Raw genomic sequence first — 20,857 nt, 5'->3', positions numbered from 1 at the left:
CTACAAAAGTTAGGTTAATGTCCTCGTGTCCTCAAAAGTTGCAGGATATCTATGCAAGTTGGGAAAATCGAATTCAATATACGTGGCGGTCCTGGCAGCGTTCCAATATAGAGAAAGTTAGCGATGTCTTTATATACGTTGTTTGCGACATTTCGCAGTATTTTCAGAAATATTTTAATGTTTGCGGTTTTATATAACAGTTGCTGCAAAAATGCTATAGGTAATTATTAACAAGAACTTGGTCATTTGTGATACTTTATACTTAAAATACACACCACAAAATGATGACAATCCTAACATTTTAAACTTGATAACACGTAAAGTACCTAGTCAAAATTTAATATATAGGTAGTGGTTTTAACTAACTAGCAACTCCAGCAGAGCATGTCATTAATACTACTGAAAAGCATCAGGCAACCGATAGTTTTATTTAACATTCATATATGTTTCTAAATCAAAAAACGCTGGTGGCCTAACGGTGAGAGCGTGCGACTTGCAATCTGGAGGTCGCGGGTTCAAACCCCGGCTCGTACCAATGAGTTTTTCGGAACTTATGTACGAAATATCATTTGATATTTACCAGTCGCTTTTTGGTGAAGGAAAACATCGTGAGGAAACCGGACTAATCCCAAGAAGGTCTAGTTTACCCTCTGGGTTGGAAGGTCAGATGGCAGTCGGTTTCGTAAAAACTAGTGCTTACGTCAAATCATGGGATTAGTTGTCAAGCGGACCCCAGGCACTCATGAGCCGTGGCGAACGCGAGGAAGAGAAAGATGTTTCTAAATCAAAATATTTAATTAGATAGCGGTATCCGGTAAAAAATACTGGAACGTGGGTATAATTTTGACATTGTTAAGATACGACTTTGACACGGCTCGCAGGGCATCTCACGCGCACCAATTTCACACTAAAATCAACTTTCTCACAGAAATATGAAACCAACAGTCGTATGTTTTAAGCTCTGCTCACACTGTATGCTAAGATGCGTTGGCTGGCTGGGCGTCTCGCCGAGCGAGTTGGCGGCACGACAGTTGTAGTCGCCGCCGTGGTCGCGCGTCACCTTCTGCAGGACCAGAGATTTGGTGCTAACGATCACGCCCGATGTTAGGTTGTGGACCACTGGCTTGTCCTGGGAAAAATCAGTAAATCATTATCTTTGGGATTGACCATATTCATAATCCGCTCAAAATATTCTAATGGTGGTGATTGGTACGGTATGGTAATGGTTCTCAAAGGGATAAGTTCGCCTTTGTACTTCTTGCTAATTGTATGTTATTTTTAATATGTCTTTTTGTACAATAAAGAGTTTACTACTACTACTACTACTACTACTACTACTACTACTACTAATGGTAACATTCCATTTCTAACCGCAGCTGCACTACCGGTACTGAACGCGTCGCTGTCATTCTCAATTTCCATAGTAAAATGAACAGTAGTGCAGCTGTCGTTGGAAATGGACTGTCACCTTAACGCACCGTAAACGCAGTGATTTGATTTTACTGCTACTGACCAAAAAAATTGTTAGATTGAGAATTGACTCGTAGGTATCCGTTCTTTGAAGGCTTTTGGACTTGCACTATGTAAAGACATTTGAGTATTTAGAGCAGCCGGTTGAGTTAATTAGTTTTGTTGCCATACACTTTTGCGGCTGATGGTACCACAAAGAGATACCGATGGACAACCGCCTAGCACATACTTAATGCGTGAGTTAGTTACTTAAGGTAAAAGGCGTTAAAAACAACTCACATTATGATACCAGGATATCCTATGCTCCCTCGGGTTGGCGCGGACGGAACACTCAAAGTAGACGTCATCCCCCTCCTTGATATCGTGGGGGTTGAGCGTGCTGCCGAGAGACAGCGAGACCACAGGAGGATCTGTTGGACAAAAACAGTTGAATAAGGTGTCTTCTGGCTCCTCTACACGCTGGGCCATCATATTGGCTCACTAAGATGGGCCAACGTGTGGAGAGCGCAGTGGTGTCGGATGGTTTATAAGCGGGATGGCGATGAGATGGCCTCGGTGTCGGTTATTCGTTGTACATAAAAGGTTTAGCCAGCGTTGGCAAGACGTATCTACACGTGGCCCATTCCAGAACTATATCGTGTTTGCGTTTCAACCATCGCATGGCCATCTCGCTGGTTCAGCGCTGGGCTATCGTGTAGAGCAAAGTGTAGAGTAACCAATACAATAAAAGAACAAATCGTTAACATTTTGACGTATTTAAGCAAATTCACTTAATACGTAAATATATTAATGATGGTTTTATTGTTTTTTTTACTATTAATCGTATAGAATTGTGGAAAAATCTCCATTGTAGGTACCTACGAGATACGTGCGGCGCTCGTATACATATTTTTATATTTGGAGCTGATTTTCTTACTAGAAATACTCGTGATTTAGTATTTTCTCCTTATGTATAATATTGTTATGAAGTGCCGCGGGAAATCTCACAAACCGGCACAAGCGTTTCATTTGCCAGAAACTTAAGATTAAGAAGATTCATTATAACTTCAAAGACAATTTCTGTTCCAAGATTTAATTCATTATTTTCAGCAGACTAAGTTTTGGACATTCAGTTATTCAGGAGTGTGAAATTATTCATGCATATTATGCCTCACTTATCTTATTAATCTAAGATAATTATTAGAAAATTATATGCAAAAGTTTGGTTTTACGCTTGTGCTTAAAATAATTGAAGTGTGCAACATTTAATTTTCATAAGTGCGAATGAGGCATACTATAAAACGTCACCACTTTTGAGCTTCATACTCATAGAAGCCGCTAGCGGCCGCTTGAATGTACCAAAACGTAAGAGCGGACTGGAAAATACGAAAAGATTAAGCCTGGCTAATAGGTACTAGTTGTATTTTAATTGTTATTTTATTACATGATGTAATGATCAAATTCAAATATTTTATAAGACAGTGTGACATTTTTTTAGGATTGCATCAAGGCTACGGAAGACCAGCGTTGGCCCATCAAGGCTAACACCATGCCGAGTCGGGACCATTTCGTGGCTGACTTGTTCTGTTATGTAATGATATGTGTTGTAATGTTGAGTGTAAGTATTTTTTTTTGTTCCTCTTTTATTTTTTTGTCTGTTACCTATTTTTTATGCCACGAATAAACTATTTCTATTTCTTAAACCTCTCCAGGGCTTTTCGGAGTTGATTAAATGACAAAATTCTCTACAAAATTATATGCGTCTCTGATTTCAGTTATACAACAATGACAAGATTATGATGTGTTCGTGAAGTTTAATGGTCTATCTAAATATGTTCAGAAAACTTACTTATGTAAATAATAAGATATTGGTTATGTTCATATTGTGGGTCTAAGTAAACATAAAGACGACAACGGTCAACAAAAAAAAACCGGGCAAGTGCGAGTCGGACTCGCGCACGAAGGGTTCCGTGCCATAATGCAAAAAAAAAAACAAAAAAAGCAACAAAAAAAACGGTCACCCATCCAAGTACTGACCACTCCCGACGTTGCTTAACTTTGGTCAAAAATCACGTTTGTTGTATGGGAGCCATTTAAATCTTTATTTTATTCTGTTTTTAGTATTTGTTGTTATAGCGGCAACAGAAATACATCATCTGTGAAAATTTCAACTGTCTAGCTATCACGGTTCGTGAGATACAGCCTGGTGACAGACGGACGGACGGACGGACGGACGGACGGACGGACAGCGAAGTCTTAGTAATAGGGTCCCGTTTTACCCTTTGGGTACGGAATCCTAAAAGTCGTCACGTGTAGGAAACGTATCAGACGTAATCGTCTGATACGTTTTCTGAAAAGAACTTTTCTAAGGCTACGTAAACTTTATAGGTTGTTATTTGTGTAAATAAGCCAGCGAAATCGGTTTTTACTGCGATTAGGTAATGATTTTACGTCCCAAGTTTGCAATAGGAGCATTTCACAAGTTTGACTAGAAGCAGGGGTGCGAAACTCCTGACTTCGGTCAAACTCGGCTCCGCTCGGCTCAGCATTGCTCCGAGCAATTATTAGGGTTGGCACCACTTGACTTCCCTTTGTGTGCACGGCCACAGATAAGATAATCACTTGATTTTTGACAACCCTAAATGGCCCAAAGGGATAGTGCCATATATTAGAAAGGGACAGCATGATTCGACCTTAAACCGCTGTCAAACTACGTTTTTGTAGGAAGTTTCCTTTCTGTACGATAGTACTATTAATTATTCTGTGCTAAAAGTCCCGTACAAACGATAGTACGAGTAGGTACGTTGCGCAATAAGGAAGGAATTACCGAAATTGTTATCGAGACTCATATTAAAGTCAACGTTCTTCATTACCCTAGTGATGAAAAAAATAAGTGTTTCGTCTATTTTAGTCTGTTTAGATACTTCTTAAATAAATAATCCCTTGTTCAAATCTTAGGGTGCTTTCTCGATACAATTGTACAATTACTAGCTGTTGCCCGCGACTTCGTCCGCGTGGAATCTTATCTTCAACATTTTACATCTTTAGTACCTATAATTTTCATATCCAAGCAATGTTGAAATTAAGTACTTTTCTTTTTTAGCAAGTTGTATGAAGTTTTAAGTCTAGTGGATTTTGATGTTGGTTGCTGAAATTACTTTTTTTGTATTCTCATAATAGGTACCTATGCCCTTATACAAAGATTCAAGTTCGGCACTCACAAAATATCTGATCTCCATACAAACTTTCAACCCCTTTCTCACCACCTTGGGGGATGATTTTCAAAACTACTTGAATTAGTTTTCATGTTTATTTATTTTAATACCTTTTTTGCAAAAAGTTCAAGTTCCTAGCTTAAAATTAAATTTACACCCCAAGACCCCTTCATTTCATCCCCTTTTTAACCCCCTTAGGGCTTGAATTTCCAAAAACGTTGCAATTACTTTTTTTGTAATCGGCTAATATGTCTTTCTAAGAAGTTTCAAAGCATTTGTAATGGATTCAAACTTTGAACCCCATTTTAACCCTGCTAGGGGATGAATTTTACAAATCGCTGAAATCACTTTTATTGTCATCTGATAATATCCCCAAATACAAAGATTCAAGTCCCGCGCTCGAAATTTTTTTTGATATCCATACAAACTTTCAACCCCTTTTTCACCACCTTGGGGGATGAATTTTCTAAAACGCTGAAATCAGTTTTCTTGTATTTGAATTTGATACTTTTTTACAAAGTTTCAAGTTCCTAGCTTAAAATAAAATTTGCACCCGAAGACGAACTTTCATCCCCTTTTTAACCCCCTTAGGGGTTGAATTTCCAAAAACTTTGCAATCACTTTTTTTTGTAATCGTCTATTATGCCTTTCTAAGAAGTTTCAAAGCATTTGTAATGTATTAAAATTTTCAACCCCTTTTTAACCCTGTTAGGGGATGAATTTTACAAAACGCTGAAATTACTTTTCCTGTCTTCTAATAATATCCCTAAATACAAAGAGTCAAGTCCACCACTCGAAATTTTTTTTGATATCCATACAAACTTTCAACCCCTTTTTCACCACCTCAGGGGATGAATTTTCAAAAACGCTGAAATTAGTTTTCTTGTATTTTAATAATATATCTTTTTACGAAGTTTCAGATTCCTAGCTTAAAAGAAAACTTTAACCCCATACAAACTTTCATCCCCTTTTTAACCCCCTTAGAGGTTGAATTTCTCAAAATCGCTTCTTATCTCTTGTACATTTTATAAATGCAATCTGGTGTGCAAATTTCAACTTTCTGGCTTTTGTAGTTTCGGCTCTGCGTTGATGAATCAGTCAGTCAGTCAGTCAGTCAGGACACTTGCATTTATATATATAGATAGACTAGCTGTTGCCCGCGACTTCGTCCGCGTGGAATCTTATTTTCAACATTTTACATCTTTAGTGCCTATAATTTTCATATCCAAGCAATGTTGAAATTAAGTACTTTTCTGTTTTAGCAAGTTGTATGAAGTTTTAAGTCAAGTGGATTTTGATGTTGGTTGCTGAAATTACTTTTGTATTCTCATAATAGGTACCTATGCCCTTATACAAAGATTCAAGTTCCGCACTTACAAAATATCTGATCTCCATACAAACTTTCAACCCCTTTCTCACCACCTTGGGGGTTGATTTTTAAATGCAAAAATGTAAAAAGTTCAAGTTCCTAGCTTAAAATTAAATTTACACTCCAAGACGAACTTTCATCCCTTTTTAACCCCCTTAGGGGTTGAATTTCCAAAAACGTTGCAATTACTTCTTTTTGTAATCGGCTATTATGTCTTTCTAAGAAGTTTCAAAGCATTTGTAATGGATTCTAACTTTCAACCCCTTTTTAACCCTGTTAGGGGATGAATTTTACAAAACGCTGAAATTACTTTTCCTGCCTTCAAATAATATCCCGAAATACAAAGATTCAAGTCCACCACTCGAAATTTTTTTTGATATCCATACAAACTTTCAACCCCTTTTTCACTACCTTAGGGGATGAATTTTCAGAAACGCTGAAATTAGTTTTCTTGTATTTTAATAATATATCTTTTTACGAAGTTTCAAATTCCTAGCTCAAAAGAAAACTTTAACCCCATACAAATTTTCATCACCTTTTTAACCCTGTTAGGGGATGAATTTTACAAAACACTGAAATTACTTTTCTTGTCTTCTAAATCCGTACAAACTTTCAACCCCTTTTTAACCCTGTTAGGGGATGAATTTTGCCTTTAAATAATATCCAGAAATACAAAGATTCAAGTCCACCACTCGAAATTTTTTTTGATGTCCATACAAACTTTTAACCCCTTTTTCACTACCTTAGGGGATGAATTTTCAAAAACGCTGAAATTAGTTTTCTTGTATTTTAATAATATATCTTTTTACGAAGTTTCAAATTCCTAGCTCAAAAGAAAACTTTAACCCCATACAAACTTTCATCCCCTTTTTAACCCTGTTAGGGGATGAATTTTACAAAACGCTGAAATTACTTTTCCTGTCTTCTAATAATATCCCTAAATACAAAGATTCAAGTCCACCACTCGAAAAAATTTTTGATATCCGTACAAACTTTCAACCCCTTTTTCACCACCTTAGGGGATGAATTTTTTAAAACGCTGAAATTAGTTTTCTTGTATTTGAATTTAATACTTTTTCACAAAGTTTCAAGTTCCTAGCTTAAAATAAAATTTGCACCCGAAGACGAACTTTCATCCCCTTTTTAACCCCCTTAGGGGCTGAATTTCCAAAAACGTTGCAATCACTTTTTTTTGTAATCGGCTATTATGCCTTTCTAAGAAGTTTCAAAGCATTTGTAATGGATTAAAATTTTCAACCCCTTTTTAACCCTGTTAGGGGATGAATTTTACAAAACGCTGAAATTACTTTTCCTGTCTTCTAATAATATCCCTAAATACAAAGAGTCAAGTCCACCACTCGAAAATTTTTTTGATATCCATACAAACTTTCAACCCCTTTTTCACCATCTTAGGGGATGAGTTTTCAAAAACGCTGAAATTAGTTTTCTTGTATTTTAATAATATGTCTTTTTACGAAGTTTCAAATTTCTAGCTTAAAAGAAAACATTAACCCCATACAAACTTTCATCCCCTTTTTAACCCCCTTAGGGGTTGAATTTCTCAAAATCGCTTCTTATCTCTTGTACACTTTATAAATGCAATCTGGTGTGCAAATTTCAACTTTCTGGCTTTTGTAGTTTCGGCTCTGCGTTGATGAATCAGTCAGTCAGTCAGTCAGGACACTTGCATTTATATATATAGATAGATAGATAGATAGATAGAAGATAGATAAATGAAAAACAATTAACGTCCGTTCCTTTGCGTTTAACCGAAGCTTCTTTAACTTTTCCCCGTGAGTCCTTTAATCGCAAACGCAGAATAAAACATGAAAGGATAGTGTGGTAATTACCGACCGAGGCGCTGAATGAAGGCGGCTGAAAGCGTTTGTTTGCGTCTCTTAAAGTGCAAAGGCACGGCGCGATTCGGGAAATGAATTAGATATTAACTAGATACGATATAGTAAAGATATGTGATGTCTCACGAGTAAAGGTACCTAATGGCAGTTGGCGCTTACGCTATTATTAACGCCGCTCCAATATTATTGCGGCGTTATGCGACGTAGGCGCCGGCCGCCATAAGGTACCCTTTTCCGTGGAACGTCACATGTCTCCACTATTTCACACCTAGTGAATTTCTAATTCATTTCCCGAATCGCGGCGCCAGCCGTCATAAGGTACCTTTTGCAGTGGAACGTCACATATCTTTACTATTTCATATCTAGTGAGTCTCTAATTCATTTCCCGAATCGAGCCGGCAGTTCAGGTGAACACTTATCTGCGGAAGCGGTGACATTTTATTGGCCATTACCGACCTATAACGACGCCGCCCGAAGCGTCGCGACAAATAAACATTTGCGATTCCTGCTTAAATTGTTGCCAAAACGGTTCGCGCCGGGAATTCCCGCTCTAAATGTGTTACGGTTCGTCGGGCAGAAGAAAATGGGATTTATTTATATTTGGAAATTAATTTCCTTAGTCGTAATAGCTGGCGTGTTCCGTTGTGTCCGAAGTAGAGATCACAAGTTATTATTTGGTAGTTGTAGCATATGACTTCACGCGTCACTCATATTCATACTACAGCAGATGTACAGTCAAGTATAATATTAGTATAAAAAGCTAACGATATTGCCGAGGGACCTCAAGAGCAAAATTTTAGTCAAAAGACTATTTTCCGAGTAATTTAGATAAAAGTTATAAACCATCGTGATGCCCCCTCTTAAAAGTTTTTATCACTTAGGCTTCAATCTAAGCTCCAAATATGATCCTTCAAAAAATCTTGAGAATATTGATATATTTACACAGGCTGTAGACACAACGTAGCTACTGCAACTGTAGCTATAATATGTGTTATTCATTGTATCTTCCTACCTACAAAATAAATCTCACAATGCTATATCTAACGGGCGGTAATCCACTGTTTAAATTGACCGTCCCGTAGAATTCTTTCGTCAACTTTTACTAATGAGATAAAACAGATGTAAGGAAAACGGCAGCTGCGATAAGCTACGCTTCGAAATATTTAAATGAACCGGAAAAGCGGGTGATAGATAATTAGAAAATTGAATCGAGAAAAATACGTAAATGGTTTTCCTGCTAATGATTTTATATTTATACAACCGTGGGGAAATTACGAAGGTAAGGTAATACAAATATCCTTTTTAACTTCGTATAAATATATATACGGCCCTGACACTATCATGGATACTGACATTACTTTGACGGAATGACGTTTTTAGTGATAGTGTAGGGAGTCATGAAGGAATGACGGCAAGTAATGAAGTTTATTTTAATAATTTCCGTCAGTATTGGAGTTATGTCAAAGTAATGGTACTAGAAATGACATTACTACTACTGACAGTGAATTGATTAGAATGATGCAATCAGAAATGACAGAAAGAATGATGGACGATAATGAAGTTATTAAACATTTTTAATATTTTTGAAAAAATGTCAAAATAATGAAATTATACTGATAGTGAGTGGAGCGCATCATAAGATTTTTTATAGTGAAAAGCTTAGATAAGTATATATTTTTACTAGAAATCGTTGTTTGTCAATATTATGGTTATAGGATACAATATAATTTATTTTTAGAAAAACATACGTAGGTTAAGTATTTATAAATATATGTACATTTTAATAGTGAACTGTATAAGTAATTTATTTTAGTTTTCTCTTTATACCAAGTTTCGTTTCTGCACCAATTTTCTAAGTTTCAGTTGACCCATTAGTTTACTAGTGGAGAATGCGTTAAGGCATTAAGCCCGTCATTTGTTGTGCAATAAAGTTTCAATGAATAAATAAACATGTCGATTATTTTGCTGAATAAAAAAGTTTGTTCCCAAATTTTAGGACGTCCAATTAAATGCCCTAGACAGCCAGACAAGGACCAATTAAGTTCTGACTTCATTTAGGCCCTATTCAGGCTTCAATTATTCTAATAAAGTATTTAGGGCCGACTTTGAGCTGTATACAGGATAAATCTCGAGCACGGATGGCTAGAGTAGCCGCTGTACAGTCGCCATCAGATGTATCGGAGCGGCCAAGGTGTTCACAATATCTGAACACGCACTCTAACGCCTTGACAATAAAGGCGTGCTCAGATATTTGTGAGCACCTTGGCCGCTCCGATATATCTGATGGCGACTGTACATGAAAAAATATTATACCTATTCATAATGAAAACATTAACAGCATGAAATAGTGAATAAATTCAGGAGTTACTTTGCGGAAATCCATACTAATAAAAACCAAAATATTCAACTGACAGCATCGCTCATGACTGATCATTTATTGGACCTTTTGATTTTGTAATAAGGTTCATGAAATATATAAAAAATAAATGTATAGTTAGCATCAATAGTAGGGGATCAGATGATGTGTCAAACGTGTAGCATGTACTTACATATATTTCTTAAATTATATTTATTTTACTTTACGGTTAACTCGTGTTTTTTTACTTAAAATTACGGCCCGGTTCGAACTTTAAGATACGTCAGTTAGACCTAGAAATTATATGAATTAGATATGTCAGTGTCAAATCTGACGTTTCTTCAAACGAAATCGTCACTTTTGACACATATTTTGAAGAACCCAGAGCCATTAATGATTCATTAAAAGCTATTATTTTCATTTTTAGGTTCATATATTAGTTACACGAACTAGAAGCTGTGGACAAATACTAGAGTTGACCAAGAAAAGTCTGCAGCGATTTTGATAGCCCACGCAGTGCAAGTGTTACTTTAAACGTCAAAATTATGACGTATAAATAACACTTGCACTGCGTGGGCTATCAAAATCGCTGCAGACTTTTCTTGGTCTAACTCTAAGAGGTTACAAGTAATGGACATTGTTCCGAACAAATCGAACAGCGGTCCCTCTAAGACGGACAAAGCCAAATTAATCCTACAAGCCGAGTGACGACCGGAGTCTGTGTAAGCTCCGTCTGTTCTTGACCTACATTTTAGTATACAGGGTGAAATCTTAGGCGTGATTTTAATTAATAACATAAAAAATATTGAGGAAAGTTAAGAGTCATACGAACCCCGCCGCCAAAAAGCCGCTCCCGTGCAATCGAAATTACGCTCTCCTATTAAAGCCAAATGCTTATTTTTCATAAACATTATACTATAATGTACATAACGATTTTAGCAACGAAAACTACAATCATTATAGTTTTCGGAAAAATACAATCAGAAATAAATCTGTGATATATCTATAAATGTGATCTGAGAGCCAAGTTCAATATTAAGAATATGTGTCGTTGTTGACCCGCCGACAAAAGAATTGAGATCGATATGGATGCCAAGTTCTGTTCTGTGTAGAAAATCCTGAAATTATAAACGATTTGACTTTCTTTTTCGCGATTTCGGGGTTGGTCCTATAGTTAAAGTTGCTCAGTATAATCCCAAATCCTCCCTGGCAACGGGAATGCAGTTTTTTTAAGTCACCCTGTCTAATTATATATTTGTCCGTGCATACAATGTACCTACGACTCACTTATTTGAAATGTCAATGCCCATTTCTATTATTGAATCTAATAGCAAACTGGCTGTTTCCAGCTACAAGCAATTTTTGTTTCCAAGAGTTCATAATCCAATTTCACCCCTAACGCCCAAAAGCAAATTGCCCGCTGATTGCTTTATAATTTTGACAATCAACTGCCTAACTCCGTGAGCGTAACGGAATTAGCGTTACTTCTCAATCTGGGAACATAGACTTCCTCCTGTAGACTAGACTATGAAGCAATTTAGAAAGTCACTGTCATCAAACTTACGGCGCGATACGGGAAACGAATTAGACATTTCACTAGATATGAAACAATAAAGATATGTGACGTTCCACGGCAAAAGGTACCATTATTACCCCGGCTGAATATTGCAATTGGAGCGGCGTTAATAATAGCGTAAGCGCCAGCCGCCTTAAGGTACCTTTTGCCGTAGGAATTGACTTTAGAATAGCAAGCAAGGTGAGGGCGAGTCATAAATGCTTTGTCTAGTATATAAGCGATCTGTGCTTGGTCGCATCATTCTAGGAACGAATATTGCGGAGTAAGAGATAAAGGGGCGCGGGCCCGAACAGTTAGCACATCCGTAAGGTCGTTAACTTTAATTATCATTGCTACTTAGCACTTGCTCAGCGCTTCTGCCGCATACGACACTTCCCAAGCTACTGTTTAAACCGAAAATGACGTATATCCTTAAATCTCACAGTAACTTATAGTCTTTTATCTTCAACTGCAGTTTTGTGCTAAAATTAGCTCCCTCTCAGAACTCTTCCGCTTATAAAGCGACAATTATTTTTATGTGACCCGATATTCTTTTATGCTGATAAAAACTTGACGCTGCAATATAGAAAACGTGGCAAAATTTATAAAACTATTTCTCTTTTATTGCCGTACCGTGATCGCTTCCTTGAATACCAGGAAACTATGCAATAACTTGGAAACGTAGACAAAGAAATGCTAGTGCCGTATTCGAACTTGAAGATATTCACAAGAGACGACACGCACTAGATCCATTCTAGATACGTTATAGTTTAGATATCAACTAGTTCTCTTTTGCAGCGCAATTCGGGCAACTAATGTCACTTTTACGTTAGATAGAGTAAGATATCTATTAGATGTGAATTGGATCTCTAAGTCATATCCTGTGGAAATCGTTCAAGAGTATATCCAGAATCGCGCAAATATCAAATTTGACAGCTTAGATCTTATGTTAGAAACATATCGTTATCGTATCATGGTGATGTCTAAAATATGTCTAATAGAGGTCTATTTCAAAATCCGAATCGGTCCCCAAGTCATAAAGAGTGCGAGCGGAACTATGTCGAGTACCGTTGCATATCACCACGAACCGAAAACGTCGAGCGATGCGAAGATAGACAAAAGGGTGGGAATGTACGTTGAAAGGGTGGTCGGAAGTGGATGCGGACAAGAAAAAAGGGACCTTTGTCCGGCGGATACAATAGGCTGAGAAATATATACCCCACCTAACGTTTAATATCATTACTTCTTGTCTTTTTAGGGATGTCGCCGAGAAATATGTACATTTCCCTTTCGTACGAGTAATCTGGTGGGCGTCGCTTTGCGTCTTTTACGTCAACATACAATTGAGATCTAACATTTCAAGGTTTCATCTTAGGTATCGTTGGTAAAAGCTACGCATATGTAAACACTTCAAGTAAGAATTGTTTATTAAATGTTTCATTTTAAATTACTAGGCAATAATACATTTTATTTCATTAACATTTTTTTCAATCACTAATTTTTAAATCGCGAGACTCATACTAGGTTTTAGAGTTTCGTACCCGAAGGGTAAAAAAAAAACCGGGCAAGTGCGAGTCGGACTCGCGCACGAAGGGTTCCGTACCATAATGAAAAAAAAAACAAAAAAAAAACAAAAAAAAACGGTCACCCATCCAAGTACTGACCACTCCCGACGTTGCTTAACTTTGGTCAAAAATCACGTTTGTTGTATGGGAGCCCCATTTAAATCTTTATTTTATTCTGCTTTTAGTATTTGTTGTTATAGCGGCAACAGAAATACATCATCTGTGAAAATTTCAACTGTCTAGCTATCACGATTCGTGAGATACAGCCTGGTGACAGACGGACGGACGGACGGACGGACGGACGGACGGACAGCGAAGTCTTAATAATAGGGTCCCGTTTTACCCTTTGGGTACGGAACCCTAAAAACGGGACCCTATTGCTAAGACTCCTCTGTCTGTCTGTCACCAGGCTGTGCCTCATGGACCTTGATAGCTAGACAGTTGAAATTTTCACAGATGATGTATTTCTGTTGCCGCTATAATAACAAATACTAAAAACAGAATAAATTAAATATTTAAGTGGGGCTCCCATACAACAAACGTGATGCCTATTAATTACTTAACTACATATTAAAACTTTAAATAATAATAAAAATAATTCTTCACCGCATTAATTTAAATTTTTATGTAAATTAATGTAAAGACATCATAAGATTGAGGTCAAAAGTACAACACAATCTAAAATAAACCAAAATAAACATTGAAAAGAAATAGGTCGTATTACATATTAATTAGGTAACCACACAAAACTTTAAATAAATATGGAAACGTCAACGTATATTTAATTACTTTAATTAGATCAAAGAACAGGGTATGTTCCGGTCCGATACCTCAGTAATTAGATAAGTATTAGACGATACAAAAATATGTACTTACGACTCCATTTCGGTGGATATTCTCCAAATTATAGTCTTACGAAGTACAAAATGTGGACTTACTCCCAATTATAACTGATTAGGAAATAATGTGATAGGGTTAGTGAGCTATTTAAAGAACAGTTTAAATGACCTAGTAAAAAATAAGGGTGAGAATTAAAACACCGCTGACAGCCTGTAGTTCCCATGAAAGTTACCGTTTGATAATATTGGGGCATTATGTATGAAAAGGGACCTTATTGTCGATGGCGCTTACGCTGCACAGCGTCACACGGCATTGTGTTTATATCGGAGCATCGTTAATAACGGCGTAAACGCCATCGACAATAAGGTCCCTTTTCATAGGTAACGTCACATATTAACATTTTACAACCCTCATAAATTGTTGCAAAGAATTTGTTAGGCCGCATCCTCTTTTCTTAAGAGCCTCGGAAAAGTACAATAAAAACAGAACCTCATAAGCTCATGCTTTTTAGGGTTCCGTACCCAAAGGGTAAAAACGCGGGATACTAAGACTCCACTGTTCGTCTGTCTGTCTGTCCGTCTGTGTGTCTGTCTGTCTGTCCGTCTGTCTGTCCGTCTGTTTGTCTGTCACAGTTGAAATTTTCACATATGACGTATTTGTTGCCGCTGTAACAACAAATGTGGGCGAGTCCGACTTGTACTTTTCTGGGGTTTTTTTATTTTTACAATATAGTTTTTTTGGACAATACATGTACTACTGCAAAATATATGTAGACGACCGGTCTGGCCTAGTGGGTAGTGACCCTGCCTATAAAGCCGATGGTCCCGGGTTCGAATCCTGGTAAGGGCATTTATTTGTATGATGATACATATATTTTGTTCCTGGGTCATGGTTGTTTTCTACGTATTTAAGTATTTATATATTATATATATCGTTGTCTGAGCACCCACAACACAAGCTTTCTTGAGCTTACCGTGGGGCTTAGTCAATTTGTGTAAAAATGTCCAACAATATTTATTTATTTATAAAAAAAAATTAAAAATAAGTGATTATCATTGGACGGATGCTGCAGTTAATCGGGAGGATTGGAAGTCTAGGGGGGAGGCCTTTGGCCAGCAGTGGGACACCTTAAAAAAATTAGCTATCCTTAAACACTATAAGTACCAAAAAATATATGACATCTGAGTGCCATAACGTACGGTGCCATAAAATCAAGTCCTGATTTTGCACATCATGACATTTATCAGCTAGAAACACATGCGATACCACGCATAAATGGAATCGTCCATGCAGTGCATATACTATGAATCCTCTAGACCGAGTTTAGAGCAATTATTTCATGCAACCGATGATGCCAAAATGCGGGGGTGCGCGGGACGAGGTGAGCGAAGTACCGTGCCGTGATTGGTCCGTTCAAAGACACAGACGTCCCACAAAGACACTTTCGACTCGAACATGGAGTAAAATTACCGTATGCGTGGCAGAGGGGGTAGCGCGACTATGCTCAGTCTGGAGGATGTTTTGTCTCTGATGCAGTGGCATGGTACAAATGAATTTCGTTTGTGAATTTGGTCCCTGCCAGAGTCAAAGGCAGTATCAAAGCTAGATGCAAACTAACAATGACATGTTGTTTACAGCGAGGTATTTGTAGGCTGGTAGTAGCCCTACATACACTGCCAAGAGAAGCTTTATGAAACGTTTACGAAAGGCCACGGGGTCACCGCGCAAAAGGTCGACATGAACTACACCACATTTAATTGTACAATACTGCCTACGGGCCCGCTCGAATTTTGAAATAGATATCTATTAGATATCTTTTAGACATCACCAAGATACGATAACGACATGTTTAAGATCTAACCTGTCAAATTTGACTTTTGCGCGATTCTGGAGATACTCGTGAACGATTTCCATAGGATGTGACTTAGAGATCCAATTCACATCTAATAGATATGCGTTGACAGCCTTGCACAGTCCCACATCGGGGCGACTCGCATCCAGGCTGGCGCTGCGTTGACCAGGCCCAGATTCTCAAGCACCGCAAATACTCGACCTTAGTTAACAACTATGAGTTTGCGGCGCTCGCAGTTGAGACTCTGGGACCTTGGTCAACCGACATGAAGGCATTCATGAAGGCTTTGTCGGTGCGGCTGGTCGACTCCACAGGGGACCGTAGGGCTGGCGCGTACCTATCTCAGCGTATCGCCCTAGCGGTACAGAGAGGTAACGACGCCAGTGTAATGGGGTCCATGCCGCAGGCCGAACTTTTAGACGGGGCATTTCTTTTATGATTGGGTCCTTTATAGGTTTTTTATACTGTATTTATAGGTAGTTTAAATTAGTACTAATTTATTTATTTTATTTTTAACTCTAGTAAAATCTAGTTGATACTTATAGATATCTTAATCTATCTAACGTAAAAGTGACATCGGTTGCCTGAATTGCGCTGCAAAAGAGAACTAGTTGATATCTAAACTATAACGTATCTAGAATGGATCTAGTGGGTCCATATTGGCTCATATACAATTTATTATTCGAATATTTCTAATAATACCGCTTTGTAGTCATAATCATTGTTTCTCCGAAAATTGTTACTCATATATTTTTTTTATAGTTTTTTGTGCTACTACCTACATTATTCATAACGATACATATTCCATTTTTTTTACTCATAATATTGTCACTGAGAATGTATCTGTGCCCATAATGTTATTTGTAAGAATTTCTCGAAGACTAAGGCGGGAGCATTTGCTCTCGCTACGCTCGCTCACTGTGAGGGTCACAGGATTTCGGTTCTGTGAGGTTCGCAGTTCTAACCTAACCTAACCCACCATTCTGGCAGCATTTCGGTTCTATGAGAGTCGCAGTTCTAACCTAACCTAACCCACCTTTCTGGCAGCATTTCGGTTCTGAGAGGGTCGCAGTTCTAACCTAACCTAACCCACCATTCTGGCAGCATTTCGGTTCTGTGAGGGTCGCAGTTCTAACCTAACCTAACCCACCTTTCTGGCAGCATTTCGGTTCTGTGAGGGTCGCAGTTCTAACCTAACCTAACCCACCTGTCTGGCAGCATTTCGGTTCTGTGAGGGTCACAGTTCTAACCTAACCTAACCCACTTTTCTGGCAGCATTTCGGTTCTGTGACGGTCGCAGTTCTAACCTAACCTAATCCACCTTTCTGGCAGCATTTCGGTTCTGTGAGGGTCGCAGTTCTAACCTAACCTAACCCACCTTTCTGTGCAGCATTTCGATTCTGTGAGGGTCGCAGTTCTAACCTAACCTAACCCACCTTTCTGGGAGCATTTCGGTTCTGTGAGGGTCGCAGTTCTAACCCAACCCACCTTTCTGGCAGGATTTTAACCTGCCTTGACCTACAGGTGCATGCTGTTATAAATAAAATCAAATATGTCAAAATCGATATGTCGAGTAATAATATATGCATAAATTTTAGTAATAGAGATATTTATGTAGAATGACATTGAATATAATAAATTCGAAGTTCCAATGAGTATTGTTTAAAATGAAAATGTACAATGATCATTAGGATGTAAAATTATATGAGATACATTTTCGGAGTTTCAATAATCGAATTTGCAATTTTATATGAACTTTGGCGCACCCGGATCTAGTACGTGTCGTCTCTTGTGATTATCTTGAAGTTCGAATGCGGCAGTACATGAATGGGTTATAGGGAACCCAAGCTACCGCTACACGTCAATTTTGGTTTTGGCAGGTACAGTCGAGTTCACACAAAAATACAGAGAATATTGCACACAATGTAAATGCTTATAGTTTTATACCTAAGTAATATTATACATTATACAGCGTTTTTAGTATACCTACGGTATATCGGGGAAACGTTATTGCTGGATCGGATAAAAACAATATACAGTATATCGTCTAACAAAGATTTGGAACAAACTATAACATGAATGTGCACCTATAACTAAATAAATAAATAAATATTATAGGAGTTTTTTTAAACAAATTGACTAAGCCCCACGGTAAGCTCAAGAAAGCTTGTGTTGTGGGTGCTCAGACAACGATATATATGATATATAAATACTTAAATACGTAGAAAACAACAATGACTCAGGAACAAATATATGTATCATCATACAAATAAATGCCCTTACCAGGATTCGAACCCGGGACCATCGGCTTCATATAGGCAGGGTCACTAGTCACTACCCAGTACCCACTAGGCCAGACCGGTCGTCTAACTGACTCTAAATAACTAATAATTTCATCGCTCGCTCATAGGCATTCACTTATAAGAGTTATAAGTTCAAAAGTCTTCAGCCTATTTCATACGAGTTTTCACTTATATCGATACCTATTGTAAAAATATTTGATTACTTACACATACACAAATGTCGCCAATACGAATAAAATGTTATAGACGCAAATATACGTAATGTTACGTATAATTTATAGCACCGAGATTAGTCCCGCGAGGCGTAACCGGAATACATCATTTTACGTCGGCAAGCGCGCGTCGCGAATTCAAAACCCAGTATATGGCTTTTATATGTATGCATGTTTTTATTTAAAAACCTGCGTAATTTATTATTTATACTTTCTTCGATGCTTTATAACAGTAAAATAGATGAATTTTATTTCATCGATATCCCGAGTAATAATGTGTACCTTACCTAATGGCTCCTCTACACCATGGGCCAACACTGGCCACTCTAAGGGACGCAGCTATGCGGTAGAATGAGATAGCAATATCACTTGCTCCCTCTAACGCATAAATGCGTCCCTTGGAGTGGCCGGCGTTGGCCTATCATGTAGAGGAGCCTTAATACAAACTTAACTGTCAAAAGCACAATGAAGTATGTGTATACTTCACATTGTCGCATATTGAGTTGATTACGAACATAAATGAATATACTAGCACCGCTAATATAAGCAACACTTATATTTTACACTAAAACGGATACATAAATACATGCATGCGACCCGGCTTTTTGCAAAGAGTTTCTGTGTACATTTTTTCTCACAGCTAAACAAAGCGACAACGGTGCCTTATAAAATCTAGGTCACAAGATTAAAACCTAACTTGCTTTGAATTCTGTTTTTTTTTTATTATTTAAAATTATATATTATTAAATTTCAAACCTTCCGTGAGACACAGAAATAATTAAATATATTAAAACGGGTCTCACACGTATTTTATGTCGAAAAGTGCTTGACATGTTTCGCTCCATAACGAGGATCTTCAACGAGAGCATGCTTTGTCGTACCAAAGCAGATGCTATGGAGCGAAATAAGTATGCTGAGTCTTCGACTTAAAATAAATGAGTGACAGGTTTTAATATATTATAGTTCGTTTTTTTTTGCATTAAAAAGAACTTGCAAAAAGGTAAGCGATTTTGACATGTCATTTACTTGAAAAACGCTTTTTAAAAATCAAAAACTATTACTTATAAAGCAGAAGAATATAAATGATCGTATTAGATTCATAATTGTTACATATTTGCCGTAACTTATTTTTAAAATGTGTTTTATCAATGAAAAAACACATCAAGATTGTTTACCTTATTTCCAATGCTAAAAAAACTAACTATATATTTTTTCTTATTGGTAACCATCATATACTCAGTTTTAGCTTGCCACAGCTGCGTAAGAACGCGCGTCACCTACCAGATTCTAATTAAAATTTATTTTGTACGTATCAATGTGTGTTTTATTTGCGCCATTATTTATTTTGAAGGAGCCCCCGCGGGCTCATAAAAGCGAGGCTTGATTTGTGGAACGGGTAACGTACAAACGTTTATTTAAAGTTTAGGTGTGTACTTTAACGAGATACGAGATAATATACGAATTTGTATGTTTTTCATCACGCTTGGTCGTAAAGGATATTCGAAAGCCTTCAGAGATTAGTTCCCAGCCGGGCTAGCACATGACTGGCGCGACAGTATCTCGCGGCGAGATAGATTCCCTTCCGTCCCTCTTTTGTTAACATAGTTATAGTTCGTTTTTATTAGCATTAGAAAGAAGTTGCAAGAAGGTAAGCGATCTTGACATGTCTTTTAATTGAAAAACGCTTTTTAAAAATCAAAAACTATTACTTATGAAAGCAGAAGAATATAAATGATCGTACTAGATTCATAATTGTTACATATTTGCCGTAACTTATTTTTAAAATGTGTTTTTCAATTAAAAGACACATCAAGATTGTTTACCTTATTTCTAATGCTAAAAAAACGAACTATAGAAAAAGACCTATCTCACCTAATCTCTCATCAATCATGTGCTTGGCCTACAGGGAATGGATGAATGAAGTCTTGATACTAAGTCAAGTGACAGAATGAGCTAAGTCTCGATGAATTTTACCAATATGTACGTACCAATTTTTTTAAATAAATAAAATACATTGCAAATAAAACTATCGTTTTATTAATCAACGAGCAAATATTATTTTAAAACTACACTAAATATAAAATACCTCACCAAAGTCACCCTCATTTGATGGTCTACCGCGATCACAGAACTTCTCAAAATGTTTATAAAACTATATATTATTTGTAAAATCTAAAATATTTATATTTTAGACAGCAATATCTTCTCTTAGTCATAAATCTTATGTTGTAACCTCAAGCTCAAGGCTTTAACTTCTGTAACTAAATTTAGTATCTAGAAAATAT

General features: G+C 37.2%; 1 protein-coding gene across 1 annotated transcript in view; it reads right to left on the bottom strand.

Moving 5' to 3' along the window:
* LOC134673180 (neural cell adhesion molecule 1-like) overlaps positions 1 to 20,857 on the bottom strand; it is a 187,114-nt gene that overhangs the window by 39,502 nt on the left and 126,755 nt on the right. Inside the window, exons 9-10 of the mRNA XM_063531135.1 lie at positions 1,750 to 1,880; positions 970 to 1,129 (exon numbers count right to left, since the gene is read on the bottom strand). Of these exons, the coding sequence (XP_063387205.1) occupies positions 970 to 1,129; positions 1,750 to 1,880 (291 nt within the window). The remainder of the gene's footprint in view (positions 1 to 969; positions 1,130 to 1,749; positions 1,881 to 20,857) is intronic.

This window comes from Cydia fagiglandana, chromosome 18, assembly GCF_963556715.1.
Source record: "Cydia fagiglandana chromosome 18, ilCydFagi1.1, whole genome shotgun sequence".
In the NCBI taxonomy this organism is placed as follows: domain Eukaryota; kingdom Metazoa; phylum Arthropoda; class Insecta; order Lepidoptera; family Tortricidae; genus Cydia; species Cydia fagiglandana.
Note: the sequence above shows the minus strand (reverse complement) of the source record. Positions and strands in the feature narration are given on the sequence as shown.